The sequence below is a fragment of the Nelusetta ayraudi genome, unplaced genomic scaffold, assembly GCF_046127955.1.
Source record: "Nelusetta ayraudi isolate G7.1 ecotype Tasmania unplaced genomic scaffold, CSIRO-AGI_Nayr_v1 ptg000130l, whole genome shotgun sequence".
Taxonomy (NCBI): Eukaryota; Metazoa; Chordata; class Actinopteri; order Tetraodontiformes; family Monacanthidae; genus Nelusetta; species Nelusetta ayraudi.
The window spans coordinates 750,316-772,034 of NW_027466180.1; the positions used below are offsets into that span (position 1 = coordinate 750,316).

General features: G+C 46.4%; 1 protein-coding gene across 5 annotated transcripts in view; it reads left to right on the forward strand.

Moving 5' to 3' along the window:
• Positions 1-21,719, forward strand: part of ehbp1 (EH domain binding protein 1) — a 112,456-nt gene that overhangs the window by 660 nt on the left and 90,077 nt on the right. For all 5 annotated transcript variants that reach the window (XM_076050783.1, XM_076050779.1, XM_076050784.1 and 2 more), the window contains exons 2-5: positions 442-926; positions 5,929-5,986; positions 6,078-6,173; positions 7,682-7,735. In XM_076050783.1, coding sequence (XP_075906898.1) covers positions 823-926; positions 5,929-5,986; positions 6,078-6,173; positions 7,682-7,735 — 312 coding nt within the window. In that variant the 5' untranslated portion in view covers positions 442-822. The remainder of the gene's footprint in view (positions 1-441; positions 927-5,928; positions 5,987-6,077; positions 6,174-7,681; positions 7,736-21,719) is intronic.

Here is a 21,719-nt window from a genome sequence, read left to right on the forward strand (position 1 = left end):
TTCGGGTTGACTCCGCGGCTTGAGCGTTTAACGACAAGCCTCTTACGACGCCAGGACGTGATGTGACACGGATTATTTTTATTCGTACTGAGCCGACTGGATAAATACATATTTTATTTTATTTTATCATTGAGCATCCCATGTTAGCTTGCCACGCCAGTAAATAGCCCCACGTCACGTCGCGTTGGCAGCGGTATTCCGTCCGACAGAACACATTTTTACGCGCTGACAAAGTGCTCGGCTGCCTGTTTGTATTGGGAATTCAGTGGGTTTTTACATCCCCACTTGCGGGCGGCTGTGGCGGTGAATTCTGTGACCCCGATAAAGCATCCCCCGTATCGGGAGGTTTGAACATTTGTAGATGAGTTATGTGGCATTTAACGGCTGCATAGTTTGACTCATCTTCTATTGACATTCATCTGTCTTGTGTTTTCTTTGCAGGGTTACGATCAGATGGAAGTACAGCGGTTGTAATCGCTTGGCTTGCTCCTCATACCTTCGAATAATGGATTAATTTTCATCATGCTTGGAGACAAGTTGGATCTCGACCACCGCCGCCGCTGCAGAGATTCCTCGCACTCATCACTACTGTCAGGGAGCTTCTGAAGCTTTTTTTTTTTTTTTTTTTTGGTGTTGTTTTCTTTTACTTTTTTAACATTCCCTGAACGTGCTTCCAGCCGAGACATAAACTATGCATCTGCCCCTCTTGGATATGCCTGGATATCTATAAACATCAGGTCGAGATCGTAGGAAGAGAAAACCCCAAAGAAGGAAGTCCTTGGGCGGGATAGGTGCAGAGAAACCACCCGCTCCCAAAGAAACATGGCCTCGGTGTGGAAGCGTCTGCAGCGTGTGGGGAAGCATGCCTCCAAGTTCCAGTTTGTGGCTTCCTATCAGGAGCTGATGGTGGAATGCACTAAGAAATGGTAATGTGTTGCACTCCCATTAGAAACCCAGTGAGTGAGTGAGTGAGTGAGTGAATGAGTGGGTGTCTGTGATGGAATGCTAAGCTCGTACTCTGGTGGTCAATTTAGAGAGACACACTTGCACATTCGCTGCTCTAGGTGTGCAGGCATGTCTGCATGCTGGGAGGGGCTGACTCTTGTGAAACTGCTGGATCCCCAGTTGGGTTTGAATGTGGTCGGCACACCTGAACGGCTTGGTACGAGAAACACAGGGATGCTGTGAAGCCTGAAACCTGACCGGTGATACAAAAAAAAAAAAAAAAACTACAATCTTCAGGACAATTATTGTTCTTGAATCCAAATAATGATTTTACATGAGTTAGTTGTAATGGGAAAGCTAAATCAGTCCGTGATTTGGAATTATATATGTTATATTTGCCAGTCTCATACTCATCTTTTTAATGACATATCAAACAGTTTGATAAAACAAAGAGAGAAGGTGTGTCCAAACTTTTGATTGGTAGTGTACTTTTTGTAATTTCTGTGCATTATATGTAGTTTGTTTGATGATATTTGGTAGTGTCACTGTCTCATCAGTAAAGGGGATAAACTTTGACAGATTAGTAAAGCTGCTGTCACATATTTAAGTGTACTTCATGCTTCTTTGCCGGTAAGGTGCCATTATAAACACAATATTGTCAAAGTTAAAAAAAAAAAAAAAAAAAAAATCAACAACACACAACCGCTTTATGACACTATAAAATCTTCTTTATGTGTCTTCAAGACTCGACAGCCAAACATGTTCATATCGATAAAAAATAAAACCAATCAGTGTGTTTCCTTGATTTTTACCTCAGCCCCCATGGCATCAGTCTCAGTGTTTATAGTGACATCCTCTGCAGAGAGACATTTCCGTGATGAATGAATGTTTGCTGCTGAGAGGTGCAGACGAAGTCGGTAAATTAGGGGATGTGTGCCACACTCGGGCCTGCAGGCGGGGGCTGCTCAGCGAGTGTGAGCGGAGGATTGTGAAGAAGAAAACACAGCCTGCAGGCATGGATTCTGAAGCAGCTTGCCGTAGGCACGACTAGCCCCGCCCTCGCGGGGCTCCGACCTGGACAGATGTTAACGTGTTGGAGAATGGAATGACAAAAATGTACGACTCTTCCCAAAGCAAAGGGTGGGTGGGCTTCGGCGTTTGGCCCTTTGTTGTGCAATGCAAGCATGGCTCCTTCGTGTTTTTCAATGGGAAACGCGTTTGCACCGGCTCGTATTGTGGCAAAGTTCACCTCGTTGGCCTGTTTCTCTGCTATACGGTACCTTTGAAGTTGTACGTGATGTGAATTTGGCAGCTTTGAAGTGCTGAGTATTGATCGAGTACTGTTTCTGTCATTGTGTTTGATCTCTGTCTTGCCTGTTCATCGTTTGCAATGCTGCCGTTCATCTTCCTGGCTATGATAATATGTGTATTAGGAATGCAAAATTATCAATTAATCGTTGGTTGATTGACCTTATCGATCGATTAACGATTAATTGATAAGCGGTGATTTTTCATGAGAACCTAAGTTTCACAATGAAAAATGTGTAAGGAACACATTATTTAACCCATAAATAATGTTGAGGGTCCAATGTGACACATTTTTACATTGGGGAACATTAAAAACACCCTAAACATTTATCCTCTGACTTTAAGTTGACTTCTAATGGTCACATTTCAATTTTTTTTTTTAAGTTGTTTGTTGGTGTTGCTGGAGTTTTCAGCCCCTCAAGGTCTTTAGGAATTATTTTTCATTGTAAACAAGAATCTGTTGTAAAAATATCTAGTCTTTTATTTTTTAGTTCTTTAAGTGTATTTGTACAACATGTAGATGAGCATTTTTTAAAGCATATTTATTTATCTAAAGATTTTAAATTAATCTTGGGGAAACAAATATTTTTCAAGCATAATTGCAGACTAAACCCAGGATGCGACAGATAATTAGAGACTGAGGACGGGTTTTTATGTGTGTGTGTGTGTGTGTGTGTGTGTGTGTGTGTGTGTGTGTGTGTGTGTGTGTGTGTGTGTGTGACGACAGCGGCTGTGATCAGTTGTATGACTTCTTGTGTCATGTGGGTTGGGTGTGAGCTTCACATGAGCATTTTCAGCCAGGCAGAACAAATCTTGCAGCACTTGATACTAATATTATGACACATCCTGTGACTCCTGTAGAATTCTGTGTACAAATGTCCAGAGCAACAACGGCTCTGCCTTTTTGTTTTCGAGTCCAAAGTTTGAGGCGGCTGAATGATTTGTCTTTGGTTCTTATGATTTTAATATTATTTTAATATTATTTTAATGTTTTTTTAGTCCATCAAAAAAAAAAACTTCTTTATTAAATTGTTCACATTTCAGTTGTTTATCTGTCTTCAAGGACATTTTTACCATTTTTTTTTCCTGTCATGGTTGAACAGAAGTGGTAAAATAAGTAATGTTTTAAAAAAAAAAAAAAAAAAAAAGTAAAAGAAAATTAGATTTTCTTTTTCAATACCTGTTCTCCGGCCCTTGTGGAGGCCAAATAAAGGCAGTGTTCCACTCCTGCAGCCCTTTCTGACTGCAGGCTGAATTGAGACCACTCACTGAAATATTAATAAGTTCCGTGGTTGTGATTGTCAGTGAAATAAGGCACCGTTCATTCACACAGTGTTACATCATCGCTCCAGTAAAATTACATATTAAACATCCTCGCTGGCTTGTCGGTCGCAACTCAATATCACAGTGCAGGTTGGAGCTGAGAGCCAAACTCGGGGTGCAAAGTGTGATGCATGAGGTGTGTGACACGCTTCTCAGCACACTCACTTGTATTGCTTTACTTTGTAGAGGAAAAGTGTGAAAGTGGCCGGTAGCGCCTGTTGTCAGATTTGTGTTGTGTTGCCGCGTTTGCATCGAGGCAAATCATCCATCACGTCCCTGCCAGAGAAACATCCAGCTGCTTGCATTAAATCATCCCCAGGCGAGCGCAGCAAAGTGTTTTTGGGCAATAAATCAAGATCAAGGCCATATTGGTGGACATTTATTACTGATGAGTAAGTTCAGGCATGCTGTGTGCAATCAGGGGGAAGCGTTACGTGTCCATTGCGACTCTGATTGTCGCTTGACAGCCCCCTCGTGTTGCCAGACACACACACACACACACGCACACACACGCACACCAGAAGTCGATGCAACTGCAGGATTTTGTGTCCGAGTGTCAACTTGGTTGTGAAATTAAGGACGTACTGGTTTGTTGCCTCTGCTGCTGGCAGGTGGAGCGATGCATGGCACGCCTGCTGCAGGGTGCAGGGCCGTGCTGCTGCATGTGTGTGTCAGTCAGAAAACATCACATCGGTGCAGCACCTATACACCTGACTGTCGGTGAATTTCCTCTGGAGTGCATCTTGTTGATTTCCTGCCAGTGTTGATGATGTCACCACCAGCTCTGTGGAACCCATGATCCCCCGATGATCACCCGATTCTTGCTGAGCTGGATTTGCAACTCCGATTGTGCTCACTTGTTTCGGATGCTAGTTTGCACCAGTCAGATCATTTTGTTTCGAGCTGTCTCTCGCTACGTTTCCATTTCCCCCTAGAATTGCGCAAGAACGAAATATCACAATAAAAAAAAAACTGGTCATGGAAAACCTTTCAATGTGACTCTGACAGCATTTGAGGATGCAAACATGAATTGAAAGAATTTTTTTTGTTTGTTTGTTTGTTCTTTTCAAACATTGCCACAACCAGACAATCTTCAGCTCCAAGCTGAACGTGAGAGAAAACAATAAATATGATGAATTCAGCTTTGGCTGCAGGCAAATACTCTGAATATTTCTTCCGATACATCCAAGCACTGCACAAAGCAGAAAAATATGGGAATGTGTTTCTTTTCCCTGTCTCTCTCTCGCTCTCTCCGTCCGCTGTGTCTCTCGGCCGTCGGAAGACAATAGCTTCTCTATCTGACGTCTCTCTCTCTCTCTCTCTCTCTCTCTCTCTCTCTCTTCCTCTCCCTCTCTCTCTCTCTCGCTCCCCTCAAAGCTCCCTCTGGTTCTCGCTCGTCCTCTCCCTCCCTCCGGCCTTCTGTCTCCTTCATTCTTTCATGGCATCTCGCTCCTTTGTCTCTCCTCGTTCTGGCCAGTACTAACAGCGTCCCGCTAACACGCTCGTCCTTGTCACTGCTGGACTGTTTGTCATCGCTGCTCCAGTCTCACCTCGCCGGGACGTGCGCGGCTGAATTTGACACAGAAAACTAGTTGTCTTTTTTTTTTCTCCACACAATGCGTCAGTGGATGCCAGTCCACCCGGCTTTCGTAACGCAGACACGTTCATATTTGAATACTGTCGTCTTTTATCACGCACGTCCCTGGGAGTTTACACACCAGTGGAATGACACCGCAGCAGGTCCCGACCTGCCCTCCTCCCGAGCGGATACAGAACAAGCTGTCTGTCTGCCGCGCGCAAATTTGTCACTTCGCACTTTGTTGCAATTCAGTGAGTCACTTTAGATTCCTGAATGATTTATGAGCCTAGTGAAGGTTTATGTTTCCCCTTTCAAAAGTTTGGGAAGTGATGCTTTGACTCGTTGCCGCCGCGACCGGCAGATGTCAATTGTTTTGAATTTGTCTTCTGGTTGCGTCCAACAGTCGCTCGCTACAGTCAGTTGCTTTGTGCCCTTGAACCCCCAGCCCCCGCCCCTCCCACCCCAACCCTCACCTCTTTATCTGCGAAGGAAGCTGATTGGTTGTGCAACCCACTGGAATTTTAAGACTGATTGAACGTGCTGTCAATTGGAGGTTGGTTGCTTTGTCTGCACTGCACTTCTAGGTTCCGCCACGCCTTGTGTCAGTTTGTGTTTGCATGAAAATGTTGTGCATTTAGATGCCATTGCTTGAACTAATGGCCAAATTCTGTGGCGCGGGTTGACACACGATGGTGACGATAATGAAATAATGACATTGAACCCGTATTTCACAGGTGTGATTCATGACCCCTCCTCCCCCTCTTCTCTCACAGGCAGCCGGACAAGCTGGTGGTGGTCTGGACGCGCAGGAGTCGACGGAAATCCTCAAAGGTTTGTCCTCCAAGGATGAAGGCTTTGAAAAATAAAATAAAATAAAATTTCATAGTGCACCATAGTTTTTTTTATCTTTCTGTGCCCTCAGTCCCACAGTTGGCAGCCTGGCATCAAGAACCCCTACAGAGGAGTGGTGGTGTGGCCCGTCCCAGAGAACGTGGAGATCACCGTCACTCTCTTCAAGGTCAGCCAAAGTCGTAAATAATGCAGGTTTTCTTTTCTATTGATGCTTCATTTTTAAAAAATTTTTTTTAATACCATCTTGGTTTTGTGAGCTTACATGACACTCGGGTGGGTGGCAGCGCTGCAGTGAAGCAGTCACATCTGTAGTTAAGACGTGTATAGACAGTATCTGTCACCGCTGGGCCTCCCTGCCGACGGCCTCCTGCTCCAGTCTCAGTGTCTCCTTACCTTCCTACACATTATTAAATAGACACTGCTGCTGCTGCTGCTGCTGCTGTTACTGGTGGTGGTGGTGGTGCTGCTGCTGCTGCTTCTGCTGTTGCTGCTGCTGCCGCCGCCTCCGCTGTTGCAAAGTCACCAAGAAGTTTGTTTAACGGCGCTGTCCGCTCTATCAGCCCGTCTTTCTATTTTTGGCCTCTTCCTGTCCCAGAGGAAGTAATAAAAAGCTGTTTTTGTAATGACATACTAGTTAACCAGTTCAGCGTCCTGCTTGGTGCCTCGGTGCCGTTGGGTTCGTTTGCTCTGTTGTTGTTGCGTTTTTTTTTGTTTTTTTTTTCAATGTTTTACTGGACTAAAGAAATGTCGTTTTCAAAGGTTCTTTCAAACCGTCACCATCTGGCTTAAAGTTAATTTACAGTGTTAAAGTTCAAACCATTGATCACCATTGATACTGTCCGTCTGGCGTCTCCTGGTTTTCCTGCATCTTAATGCTCCCCTATTTATATTCTAATGCCCGCCAAATAACACAAAACAAAGCATCGTTTTGATGCGTATTTTATTTTCGAAGCACTTTCTGACAGTGATTTGAAGATATTGCTGCTCTCTGCCCGTTGCTGGAGTTCTGCTTTCACAACTCGCTGAAGTCAGCAGTCTTTGAGCCAGGGGATACACAGCTGCCGGCAGTCATGACTGAACTTTGTAAAGGATGACAAAATCTTTCATTAATAAGTAACTTTACAGGGCTGCAGACTGATCGAGCTCTTCTGAGGCCGAAGGAAAGAGTTTTATGCTGGTATTTTATTTAATTGTTGCATTTGATAAACCCATTTGATTTAAATAAGCCCGACCCTCCTGGAGAGGGGTTTAAGATGATTCCATTCTCATTATTTTGACAGTCTTTTAGTAAAAGGCGTTGCTGCATCGTGTTTCAGACTGACAGTTGATTGGCAGCAGCTATAAAACAATGCAGACATTATAAAATGACCAGACTTGCCAGAAGAGTCGGGTTCTGTTGACTTCTGGGCATTTGTTCTGTTTACGGAGGCGTTTATGGCTGTACAACTGGGTCTGTGTGTCGTTACTCAGTGTGTTGTAGGTCTGCAGGAACATTGATTTGTTTTTTTCCTGGCTTGGGTTGCAGATACAATCAATGAGAAAAGCCGTCGGTGATGATGTCACTACTTGTGTTTTGCCGCGGCCACGGCAGACAAGCACGCTCGCTGTTGATTGTATTGATTCATCCTCCCTTGTGAAACATACACTGACCTGAACCTCCCTTTGTTTTTACAGGACCCCCATGCAGAGGAGTTTGAAGACAAAGAGTGGACGTTTGTCATCGAGAATGTGAGTAACTGGACTTGAACTCATTTAAAGGTCTTCTGCCTTCCTGGGGTGCAGCCAAAGCCTCTCTATGTGGGCAGGTGCTGCCATCTTGTGGCAAAACTCTGCAATTACGGTCGTTTCGCGTGTGAAAAAACTCAATAAGACGAGATTACTTAACATTGGCATTGGCACAAAATGTACAGCAAGCACAGCGTGTCAGTCACTGTTCCTTGTGGAGGCCAAGATAGAGCCAAGCAGCAATTATTATTATTGCTATTATTGTTAGTAATAATAATAGTAGTAACAATAATTAGAATAAGAATAACAATAATGAAGAGAATTAAATATAGGACCTGATGTGTGTCTGAGGAAATTGCAAGGTTTTTCTTTAAAAGTGAGCGGTCATGTTTCTTGAATATGTTTATTCAGTTCTTCAGCAGGGCGTCGGAGATGTTGGATCAAAGAGGCCTCTGTCAACCCGACGTGGTCCTTCTGTATTTAGACTTCTAGCCAGCAGGTTATTTACAAAGTCATGACTGAGGTCTCTGTAGCGGGATGCTGATGTCATCCTTTCACTTTCTTAAAGGGGTATTAACACTCGTCAGGGGAAAAAAAACCTTCTCTATTCGCTAAAAACAAAACGTGGTTGGCTGACAACGAGGCACTTTAATTTGACCTGCCTTTTACTTGAGGTCAGAGGTCAGGATTTTCCAGAGCTTCAGGTTTGGGTCCATGCTGTCACACAATTCGCTCTTGATCACGTGACACACATCACAGGAGCAGCCTGACCCCCCAGCCCCTCTTCTTTTTGTTTGAGTTTGTGTTCAATAATAATAATAATAATAATAATAATAATAATAATGATAATAATGATAAATTGTGTTGGTATAGTGCTTTTCAAAAAACTCCGACACTTTACAAGGGCATTAACATAATAAAATCAGTACATACAATCAAACTACACATAAGCCAAAATGCAGGGGTACATAAAATTCAATCTGGTTTATTTGCTCTTCTCGTCGGGAGAAGGAAGTACTGCTGAATGACTTCACAGTTACCGAGTGCATTTGGCAAGAAACCGCAGCTACCTTGAGCAGCCTTGCCGAGGCTCCACGGCCTTGCGAGTGATGAGGGCAGAGTGTTTAAGCCGGCTGAGCGCTCGGCCGCCGCCGTCACTTTCTGTAGACGTCAAGCTCAAAGGGAAGGGCGGCCCAGAGTTTCTCCACCTTCTTCTTCTTTTGACAGAGAGCCGAGCGGACACGCGGGTCAGCCGCCGCTCTCCGCAGAGGGCGTGGGAAACGCCTAAAGAGGGCAAGGCATGTAGCCAAGGAGGACACCTAGGTTGTAGGTTCGAGTCTGTCTCCGCATACCTGACTAATGACACGGAGATCAGAGCCAGGAATGGAGGTCAGAGGCGCCAGGCGACGACCTCTTGCTTCAGAGGGTGAAACGGTGGTGAAAACAGACTGAAAGATTGGATGGATTTTATTTGGCTTGATGGATTTTTAGTGCCGGCCTCTCTTCTCCTCCTGCTCGCTCTACTTAACAGTCACATATATCGCTGCTGTTTGCTTTCTAAAAACTTCATTTTTAGCTTCTTTAAAACTAAATACTTTAAAGCAGAGTTTCTCAGCTGGTGGGTCGCTGAGTTGCTTTGATTGGCGTCACAGCTTTTTTGGCAGTTTCCTTTTTTTGGGGGGCTTTTATTTTGCAGGACTTGTGGAATACATTTAAGTGATTGATTGATTGAAACGTTTATTTCGAGGAGAAGGCAGTTTTGAAAACACCATACAATTAAATTCACGTATATTCGAAAAATAGTGAGAAAAAGCTTAGCTTATTTCTCCCAACCCTTCTCCATCCATAATAAATTCATATTACATGCATACATACATATACACATACATATTAACAAGACAGACACGCCAACGCGTACGTACACGCGCTCAAAACCATACAATTTCACCTGCACCTATACAACTATAATCCTACAATAAAAAGAAAGAACCCAGCAGAATGTGCCTAGTCGTCTTCAACCTCTAATTTCTTTAAGTTTTATAAGAAATTTGGCTCGTGACTTCATGTTAAGGTAAAAAATGTGGGTCCAGAGACTCCGATTGTTGAGAACCACCGCTTTAAAGAGGACATGAAACACAAAACATAGTTATCATAATTTTAAAAAGGTCTCCCACCCTAAAAAGATTATTTAAGTTTTAACACGCTGGAAACTCGGCCGAGTAACACAGTGTCGCCACTGGGGGGCAGTCTTACCTTGGAGTAGCAACAGTCCTGAGAAAAAGTCCCGCTGAATCTGCTGGATAACCCCCCCTCCACAGACACACACACACACACCCTCCCTCCCCTCACCCCCGGTGTTTCTGTTTGTGTGTGTCGGTAGCAGAAGGCCGTCTGTGTGTGTCGATACTCGTGCGAACAGCAGGGACAAACATAATCCAGCCACGCTGAATATAAATAAATGCCGCCACCCTCGCTTTGACGATCCCCCATCCCAATACACGCACACACACACACACACACACACACACACACACACACACACACACACACAGCCGAGAGATTCTCCATGGCTGTAGGCCGCCGCCGCTCAGGTGTGGAAGAAGCCGACGTGAAGTCTGGCAGGATGAATGGATGAAGGCGCTGGTGAGTGCTGCTCCTCTCAGGTGGAGGACGAGGAAGAGGAGGAGGAGGAGGAGAAGGAGGACGAGGAGGACGAGGAGGAGAGGTGAGCTCCTCTGACCCCTCATCAGACGGCGGAGGAGAAAGGCGAAGAATGTGCCATTGTGCCCGAGCGAGCGGCGGCGGTGATGAAATTCCAGATCCTCCACGCCGGCCGAGGCTCCGTCTTAATCTGGGGGCCCAACCTCGCGCTGGGTTAATCCCCCGCCGTCGAATTACCGGGCCCCGCTTAGATTGTATTCTGTCATTGAAAACGGCAGTGTCAAACGCTACCCCCCCCAATCCCCCCCCCAAACCGCACACACACACACACACACTCTCCACCTCTATTTGTTCGTCTGCCAGGGCAAATCGCATAATCAAAAGATGGAAAGAGGGACAGTTGGAGAGAGAGGGAGAGGGGTGGCGGGGGGGGGGGCAGGCGAGCGACGGGCCCGCGCCGACTGTAGTATCTCTAAATTGCACGCCGGCCCCCCTTTTCACCCCCTTTCAAACGGGCGCATATTATCAAAAAGGTGGGCAAATTGAGAGTCAAAAGATTGGACAGCTATATTTGAAGGTATTGTGCTGACGGGCTCTTCTGTATGTATGTATGGGAAGGGGGGTGGGGTGGTAATGTGTGTATGCATGTCTGTGTGTATTCTCCGCTCATTTGCATATCAAGCAAAGCCGGGGATGACCAACTTCCCTCATCTTTAAAGCTTTGTGAAGGGATTTAAATGAGACACAGACACACACACACACACACACACACACACACACACACATCGGCAGGACCGTCGTATTCAAAGTGAGAAGCTATCATGACTGAATGTATTAAGTATCCAGCGATATGTGTGCACGCACACACACACACACACACCTCTGTCACACCGTCGTCACTTTTGACAGTCATTTTACTGGTGTCAGTCACTCACAGCAGCAGGAGGAGGAGGAGGAGGAGGAGGAATTCTCACATCTGTTCCTCCTCTGGGGGAGGAAGAAAAAAATGACACGACTCGCTCACTTTGACGCCTGTCGGCACGCCACTCGGCTTTAAGAAAAACAACAACAACAAGCAAAACGCAGCGGAAATTGCCACTTTACCGAGTCGCAGCTTTTAATCACGACTTTTAATCTTTTTCCCCGCGTCATTCGAGTAAAACAATTTTTGACGACGACTAATTTGCTGAGCGGCTGTCGGTTAAAGACGCCGCTTCCTCCGTCTTCCTCCTCTCCCTCCCCTCTCCTTCCTCCCCCATCCTTTTTCTCCTCCTCCTTCTCTTCCTTTTCCTTCTTTCTCCTCCCCTTCTTCCCCCTCCCTCCTTCCTTCTTCTTCTTCTTCTTCTTCTTCTTCTTCTTCTTCCTGTCTGGGATGTCGTGTCCTGTCTATTGTGGATGGCGTCCAACTCCATTAAGGCCGTTTTCACGCCACACACACTCACACACTCTCCCACTCTCACTCTCGCACACTCATGCGGTCACACGCCGTCACGTACTGACACACACTGGAAGGCGCCGCCCGCCGACCAGCCACTCGCACACGCAGGTCCTCCCTCTCTCCCTCCATCCTCCCTCCATCCCTCCGTCTTCCCTCTCTCAGAGCCACCCTGCATGCACCGCCTCGCCCTCCCCTCTCCCTCCCTCCCTCTCTCCCCCCCGTGGAACACATTACGTAGGCCAGTGGCTTGTGAGCACCGACCGGGCCTCGGGGAAGAAAAACACAATTATTTCAGCCCTCGGCTATTCACGCAAAGGTGACAAAAGCTGGTATGAAGTATGAAATCCCAAAAGTTTCTCCCCGTCGCCGAGGCCGACAAATTGGGATTAATTTGCGCCCGTGTGCACGAGTGTGTCCCCCCACAAAGTTTTTTTTCCCCACCTTTGCTCGTTTCCCACTTCTTAAATAGTTTGAGAGAGAGAGAGAGTGTGAGAGAGAGAGTGTGAGAGAGAGAGAGACTGAATAATAATATATTCTGTACGGTTAAAAGCTTTAAATTGATGTGTGTGTGTGTGTGTGTGACGTAGAGAGGTGGTGGCGGCCACACAGAGTGGGAGCGCACACACACGCACGCCTTCCAAATTAATTTAATCAAATTAATCGCCCTGAGGAGAGGCAACAGATGCTGCCGATTACCCCCCCTGCCACCGCCTGGATGCCCCCCCCCCCGGCAGGCGCATGCACACAACCACAGGTAGCTACATACAAACGCACACAGTTTCACTCCCAATTGGCCCAATCGACAGTCGAAACAAAGTCAAACCGAGGCGCCGCCCGGTGGTGGACCCGGGACGCTGCTCCTCTGTTTTAACTCTTCTTCTACTGCGTCTTGGCGTGCGGCGTCGGCCGAGACCGGGGTACCCGGGTCTGAGCGCAGGCCCGCCGGGTGCGTCGGCCGCACGTGTTCGTCAGCGACTGGTAGGTGGCAGCGGAGGTCCCGGGTGGTCCCGGGTGGTCCCACCCGTCGCCCTAATAAGCTTAGTGGCCCCTAATCCCCAGCACACTGCTCCGTCACATGGCCGCTCTGCTGACTAATTGCCACCGTGAGCCGCGCTGGGTTTCTTTTTTTTGTGTTTAATTTTGTTTTACGGCGTGGGGGGTCGCTGACCAGTCTAGTGACAAGGCACTGGACTGGTCAGTTGTAAAAAAAACAAAAAAAACAACCAACAACGCACACAACATCATGAGGCTGGTGATGGATGGTGATGCAGCGACAGGCCAGTTTCTGTTCAGTGGCTGCAGTCGGAGGTAAAGACGCTTTGCAGTGCATCGTCTTGCTTGCAATATGTTTTGCTTTAATCTCTCAGTTGACCCTTAGTTTCTTGCATCCTACGAACAGTTTAATAGCCAAAGATCCCAGTAGATTCCACACGAGGTCTGAGAGTGGCTCAGGTGCGTCCAGTCAGACACTGTGCGTGTGCGTGTGCGTGTATGTGTGTTTGTGTGTGCCTGTGTGTGACGTGCACAACATCGACTCATTTAAACCTGAATTAGTCTCCAGCGATGACGCGTCAATCTGCTTGCGCGTCTTCACTTCTTCGTGTGCGCGTCGGCCACTTTTAAGCTCGTCGTCACTGCGTGTCGTGTTGTGTTGTGTTGTTACGTTGTGTCGCGTCTGCTGACTGATTTTGTCTTCGCCCTGTTTTTGTTTCTCCGCTAGACTTGTGTCCTTGTGTCGTCGTCGCTGTAAAGCCGACACCCCCAGGCTGCCGGTGCCCGCTCTGTGTGCGACAAACATATGTCTGCCGTGCACGTATGTGTGTACGTGCCCGACAATTGCATCTCCCACCTGCATGTGTGACTTTGTATTTTGTGTTGCTGCGAGAGCGAGCCGCCGCTCCTTGTCCCCGCCAGTCCAGGTTGTGACCTCGGCTTTCATCTCCTTAGTCTGGGGCTCTCGCTGCCCACTGCGCTCAGCTCCCAGCCAGCAGCACGGCAGCTGTCACCACACACACACACACACACACACACACACATACACCAGTGTGCTCGCACACAATTTCACACACACGTAAAGACAAATACAGATACATCATTTGTAGGCCGTCCACACCAGACGAGGAGCCCATACAGGTTTTGTTTTTTTGTTTGTTTGTTTTTGTGTGTGTTTTGCCTCACCTCACCCAGTGTGACCTTCGACCCCAAAATAAACATCAAAACCCAAACCGTCCCCTGAGAAAACATCCGTTTCCCACCCTCACATGACGCACGCCGTCAGATTAAGCTGCTGTTTGTGTTTTGTCTGGGACGTTGGTTCACGTCGAGACGTGCGAACAGTGTTTAATGTTTCCGCTCAGCCAGTGAAGGGTTTCGTTCTTAATCCCCTCAACACGGCGACGTTTAATCAGGGAACCCGTCAAACGCAACACAGCAAGGTTAGCGTGTGTATAATAAGTCTTGAAAATTTGGTCAATGTTTTCTGTCATTTATTTGCAAAGAGGCAAAGATAGTCACTCCACAATGGAATGTTAGTATTTTTTTTTCTTGAAGCCGGATTATTTAATTCATTTTCATGATGCCGTGGTACTGACTGAAAAAACACTCACTGGTGTGGATGTGCGTCTTCCAGCCTTGGGCTGTCGCACTTTCTGAGAGTTTGACTTGTGGAGGCCCTCAGTTTGTTGTGTGTTGCCTCTCTGGCCGTTATCAGTCATCTAGGAAGTCGCCCTGTTGCCTCCACTTCCTCTCTCTCTCTCTCCCTCTCTCTCTCTCTCCCTCTCTCCACTCCACCAACAGCCTTGTTTTTCTCGCTCTGTGACGGCGGCGGCGACGCTCGCTCAAACATTTTCTGATGTAACGGGGGACGGGGGACGCGATTGGACGGAGCCGGCGTTAGAACAGTTATTATCTCCATCGCCGAGTTGTGTATTTTCCCCCTGCGCACGACTTAAGATGGCGGCGAGCGATGGAGACAGGCCTGTGTGGCCCGCAACACACCGCAAATCCCCCTGTTTATCCACAAGCCTGACCCGCCCAGGTGGGTCGCTGGCCGGGCCAGATGGCAGCGATTGTGTGTGTGTGTGTGTGTGTGTGTGTGTGTGTGTGTGTGTGTGTGTGTGTGTGTGTGTGTGTGTGTGTGTTTTTTTCGTGCACGGACACCGAGTTTTCTTAACTGAAATGTGTGTGTGTGTGTGTGCGTGTGTGTGTGTGTGTGTGTGTGTGGGTTGTGATTTGTGTCACATTATCTCCTCCAGATCCACCAACATTGAGGATGTGCATCTGTGCGTGAGTGTTTTAGCGAGTGAACACACACATGTGCGCACGCACACACACACACACACACACACACACACACACACACACACACACACACACACACACACGCACAGTCACTGGCAAAGCGAGCAGGCTGTTCTGCTAAGTGGCAATGAATGGGGTCTGGTGATGTGCTCTGATGCCAGCACTAAGCCAGCCACTGACAGTTAGACTGATCCCCAAACATGTCTCTGTCTCTGTTTGGGATGTAAATCTGCACCCGGAGCGCCGAGGACAGGGTCAGGAACGTACAGTCAAGGCCTCTGGGGCGCCTTCAACCCCAAAGCCGCGTTTTTGTTTTTTCGTTTGTTTCATTTTTTTGGTTAAATATCTTGGAAATGCAATCATGAATTAGGGCAGTAGAAGTGGCCTATGGTTGGAGTCGTCGTTCCCTCACAATCTATGGCCGCAGCCTGATGTCGGCGAAAAATAACAAAATTAGAGTTGACTGTTTAATGTCAGTGTGTCTTTAGCCAGCGGTTCGGGATTTCCACCATTGTGTAACTAATTATGGCTAGAATCAAGTTTCCCAAGAAAGCTGAAGAAATCTAATTCTCAGAATCAGTAGTTGAATCAGTAGAGTGTTGCTCATGCCTGGCTTGACTATTACCTCATGTATGTCTAGTGTTGTAGCACTCGAGCTTGGTCCTGGTCTCGAGACCGCTTCTCACATCTCAGTCTCATCTCATACCGAAACCTTGCTGAAAAGGGATGTTGCGGTTCAATTTAGAAGCAAACTCAAATTTAAAAAATAGGTATAGATGCTCATTTCCACTGTTTTGTTGTTATTTTTCTTTGATATATAAATCTTGGTCTTGTCTTGGTCTCCAATTCCAAATGTCTTGGTCTCGGCTCCATCTCGATACTCTGTAGTCTTGATAATGTCTTGGTCTTGGTCGGTGCGGTCTTGACTACAATGCTATGCGTGTGACAGAATTTCAACAGCAAACTCGATTGACCACACAATCAACTGAATTTTCCGGATGAAATAAAATGCATCGGCTGGGAAAGTTTGTCATTTTTTGACACCAGGATTTGACATTTTATCTGCAGCAGCATTAAACTCTCATCTCTTCTCCTCCCCAGTGCACACATCTTGCGATGGGAAGATGTTTGTGTTTTTTATTGTAACTCTCACATAAAGACACGGGTGAAGAGTATCGGGGGAAGCCAATTGTTCGTTCACGGGAAAAAAGAATTTTCAAAGAAACACACACACACACGCACACATGCACACACGCATTAAGGCCCAGCAGCTCCTTATCCAATCCCTCCACTAATTCCCCCTTGGTAGAAGGTGTTCATTGTTTCTCTTTCATTCTAATCTCTCCCTCTCCTCTTTTTAAAATCCACATTAGATTCTCTTTCAGTTGGCCACAATCGGAGGCAGCGGAGCAGAGCATCGCCCTGCTAATGCTCTTTGTCTCCCCAGATTTGTCACTTAGCATGGAGAGTACACCTTTGTCATGGAGCAGGCTAGGAGAGCGGCAGCCTCTCACTCGGGGCAATTGTTTCTTGTCGCGGGCCATCTTCGCCACGCCGCCTCCCCTCTACCCATTACGCAAATCAGCTTTACTCTGGATTAGGGCCGCTATCATAGCGCCGTCAGATCTCCAGGCCCCAAAACATGGAAAACAAACACGTCTTTAAAGTGAGAATTTCAGTGGGCACCAGTGGGTTTTTTTCTCATCCATTTGATCTCAACTTTCTTGGGCATTTTAACCTGAATGTCGCTGCTATTTATTGATTTTTTTTCCCCCCTACTGTGCTGTGCCATTCATTAACATGTATGATGCAAAAAAATGAATGGTACTCTTGCAATTATTGCGATATGTGGCAATGTACTGCAGGAAGTAAAGAAATTCCTGCGTGAAGCAACCATGGATCTATTATAAGAACTGGATACTGGACTGGCAATATGGTGGAGTGCCAATTTTTTTTCTCTCCCTGTGGCCACTCGAGGTACTGCAGCAAAATAATCCCATGGGCCCAAAAAGCCTTTTTTCCATAGACCGCAATACGACGACCGTGACCTGAAACGCGATTCATAGCAAAAATAAACTGATAAAGGCCAAAAAAATCATCGGATAAGAGTTTATTCGTCACAACGTCGTATGTGCTGCTGTGTCTCAGCTCGTTCTGATTGGCCAAATAGATCATGTGAGTTACAGAGGCATGATGGGAAGTGAAATGATTGGGGTCTGGGGACCTGAAGGCAACTTTCGAGACTTTCTTGCTGTTATGCGTCGGTCCAACCGTTTGTGACAAAGAGGCAAGAGTTTAACGTTTAGTTTTGTCTTGATTTTTTTTAAGAATATAGCTGTACAGAATCTCCTGTCATGGGTATATATAGAGAGAGAATAGATGGATTTTGCCATCTTTCATGTGTTCAGTGGTAAAGTTGGACACTGATTTTTATTTTTTTTTGCTGAACATGCACAGAAAACCTCCACCGACAATTGCTGCCACATTTAATCTGCAGTCCTGATAAACTGAACTGCTGCCTCGTGCAGGCAGGGTAATCAATCCCAGATACAGCAACTGTAGGTGGCACTGGCTGTGTGTGTGTGTGTGTGTGTGTGTGTGTGTGTGTGTGTGTGTGTGTGTGTGTGTGTGTGTGTGTGTGTGTGTGTGTGTGTGTGTGTGTGGCGCTGTTATTGGCCATTTGGAGGCCTTATGATGGCCATAGATGGCGAAATGGTGGGTGGAAAGTGATGAGCAGGCACTTCATACACCAGGGATGAACTCTGGCTATAATCCCGTCCATATCTCCCATTTCCTTTCCCTTTCAGCTCTCTTCCTCCTCCGTCCATCTGACCTCCCTCCCCCTCCCCCCTCTATCCTCCAGCCCTCCATTTTCCCTCCGTCAGGCCTGCTGTCCACTTCTGTCTTTCATTTTTTTTGTCTCCTCCACCCGTCTCTCTTTCCATTTCTTGACCGCCACCTCCTCCTACTCCCTGCAACCCCCCACGTTCCCTCCTGCCTCCACCGGCAGGAAGTGCAGAGCCAGGCCTTTTGCCTGCTGGTAATTTATTTTGTCATTAGCCCCACCGTGTGAAGTGCACGCTCCGGGTCTGAGTGTGTGTTGCAGGGCGGAGAGACCGAGGGCCACCCAAATAAAAAAAAGGAGCAAGTGAGTGGAAGAGAGGAGGGCACCCTGGACTCACTGATAAGGTTGGAGAGAGGGTGGGGGAGGCAGGTTTGGGGGAGAGGAGAAATGAAGGGGGGAAAAGAGAAAATAAGATATTGCCTGGTGTCCATCTAAGCATTTTGCTCCTTACAAAGTGTAAAGGACGGAGTAACGCAAAGTTGATTACTATGTGAAAATGGGACTTTTAGGGACACAACTTATTTATTTATCTATTTATTGATTTACTTAAAAATAAAAGTGATTTTATTTTTTTTCCATTGAAATTGTACCTGTGATCACCTTTTGCATCTGTCGTTGTCCCTCAATGACATGATTTTCTCTTCATGTTGTGGCCTGATTTTCTGACAACAGTCCAATTTATCTGCATCGTGCCGGCTGCTGTTTAGTCTGTGAAACGGCTTAAAAATCAGCATTTATTTATTTTTTCATCACTCGCTTTAGTTGACTGCTATTCCAAAGAACATAGCTGAGCGTTTTGAGGTCACCACCACCAACCAGATCATTGTCAACTTTGTACCCAGTTGTGAAATTTTGATCTCCAGTTTGTTTGTTGTTGTTCTTTTGTTCGTCGCGGCTAAATCCGCCCGCCTTTTGTCCCCGACGCGGCCCTGCGGTGATCCAGTTTGTTTCTGGCACTTGGCACCGTCGTCTGTCCCCTATCCAGTTCCATGAGTGATGAACACAAAAAGGGGACTGTCTGCTGCTGCCGCCGCGCCGTTCAGAAGTATATTCAGCCAAAACTATGGCGCTCAGTGTGCAGTAATCTGCCCTCCTTACTTAAAAAAACACAACGGGGCTAATCCCTCCCTTGTTGTGGCTGATGGCTCTTCTCTGCCTCTTGTCCTTTGTCGGCCTCGCCGTGCGTTGAGACGCAGGAGGTCGGCCAAACCTCACAGTCGCAGAGGCCGTACATCAAATAGTGCATACGATAATTATATATAGACCAGTGGAGTCTCAGGAGCCACGTTTTTCCTTATCATGAAGTGGTGACACAAATTTATTCCACAAAAATAAAACCGCTAGCCCACTTTCTAGAGTGAAGTAGAATAGATGTACCTTATTGCCTGATGGCAGCAGCTCAAACGATAAATTTAAATTGTTGAATTGAATTGTTTGCCCTGCAAACTAAATGGGCAACATTTTCTCGCTAAATATTTATATTTTAAAATCCTTTTTAAAAAAATGGGAAACTGCCCACGATGCCGCAACCCAATCAAAACAGCTCCTTGACCCACTTATAGGTCGCGACCCGCCAGTTGAGAAATGCTGACATAGACGTGCCGATGTCGACCTTCCGCAGTGGCGGCAGAAAACAAAAAAAAAAAAAACGAAAGCGCTTTGTGATTGCCAATAGCGCGGCGGGAGGAGGAGAGCAGCGCAACATCGCGTTGGCATGCGCACAACTCGTGGCGCGCTTACTTTGATCACGCCGACATAGAACGTCGAGGTGAACAGTGTGAACTGCAATCTGACATATTGCCTCTCTGGCCGTGTTACAGCTGGAGAGAACAATGAAAACACCCCTTTGGAAACGGGCACATTTTATTTATAACAGTTTGTTGAAGTTTGACACGAAAAGTTTGGCTTCAGATCACCTCCTGCAGTGTGTCTGTGTGTGTATATATATATACATATATATATATGTATATATATGTATATATATATATATATATATATATATATATCTGTTGTCATAGTTCCATGATGCTCACAGTTCATCCCATTATTAGGCCCATTGTTATTGCAATTCATCGAAGGGCGGAGATAGCGCTCACACGCTTTTTATGTCCATTGTTGCCTTTAGAAAATACACACAGACACATCGCTTAGAGGGAGGAAAATAAATCCTTGCGTATAATAGTAGCAGATGAATAAATTGGTCTTAATCTTTGCGTGTGTGTGTGTGTGTGTGTGTGTGTGTGTGTGTGTGTGTGTGTGTGTGTGTGTGTGTGTGTGTGTGTAACGCCCATAGTGCAGTATTCATAGGTGCTATGTAAAAAGGCAGCGCCGCCGCCGCCGCCGTCCTTATCAGTTATCAGGGGGAAAACCAAATTGACACAGAGGAACGGCGCCATTGTGCGCGGATTCAAAGAGAGATGTGAGCACATTGGATGTCTCCATTTCCAATAACTGTGACCTTGAGGCAAGAGGAATAGCATGGCTGCCCCCCCCACCCCCCACTCCCTAAACCATCCCCTCCCCCACTGCACCCACCCACCCACCACCACCACCACCGCCACCGCCGATGTGCTGACTGCTGAATTCAGATAGAGACGCCTGGTTTTGGGTGCTGCTGCGACGTGAAGGGCTAATGGGAGCCACCTCGGGTTCTTCTGCTGGCTGAACTGAGCCCGAACCCGCTGATTGCACCGTCCACACAAGCTGCGTTTCCATGACAGTTTTGCTCAAAATAAAAGCGATATTTCTAAACTTTAGACTAAGTACAATTGCGATTAAATTGAAGCGCATGAGCCGTAATTCTCGTCAAATCTCTTCCAGCGAGACGCCACTTTGAGGAGGATGGAGCTACGAAACATTTTCTGTTTTGGTGCAGCTGTTTCAGTTGCTTGCTGTCAAGAATGGTTGCTATATTTTTCTCTTTGATTACTCGTAAAAAAAAAAATATTCCATCCCCTCCTCCATCCAAACATAACGCGCCATTTTCACTGGTCAGTGAGCTGGCCGTAGAATGTAAGTAGAATCATCATTTTTAACCGACTGCTAGAACGAGGTTACAGGGGCTCAGTGTGATGTCAGTCACTTTACCAAGTGTGCACCGGTTTATCCTTGGATGACCTCGGCTTGTCTTCCCCTTGTCCTCCTGTCGCACCTGAACTGGATCCTCTTGTTTTGTGGCAGCAGGATTTACTCCGATAATCATCTGCTTGAGGTGGAATCACCCAGTTCATCGTTTTTTCCCGTTGCAGCTCACGTCACAAAAGAGCTGTTGTGTTTTTCTCACTAATCATCTTCATCAAGCATTACCGCACTCGCCCAGTCTCCAGCTCACGTTCAGGAGAAGTTATCAAGAATTGGGCTTCACTGGTACTTTTCTTTTTAGGTTTTTCAGGAAGTGTGGAAGGTTTGAAGGTGTTGCAGGGTTTCAGATTATTAAAATCCTCATGTTCGGATCAATATGAGACACTGACCTTGTGTTTAAAAAAAAAAAAAAAAAAAAAAAGAGCCATTAGTTAATTTGTGTGTGCGAGTGTTTGTCGTGGGCAACTCAAAAACAGGTCCGTACAAAAGAAGCCAGTTTTTTTTTTTCTCTCTTTCTTTTTGTTTTTTTTTTTTTTTTTTAGCACTCAGACTAATTAATCCATCTCTCTCTCGGTGACAAAAAGATCTTTACGCCCGCTTCCTTACGGCCTGTCCCGTTGGCATTTTGGGGCACAGAGGATTCAGCAGGACCCCCAGGCACC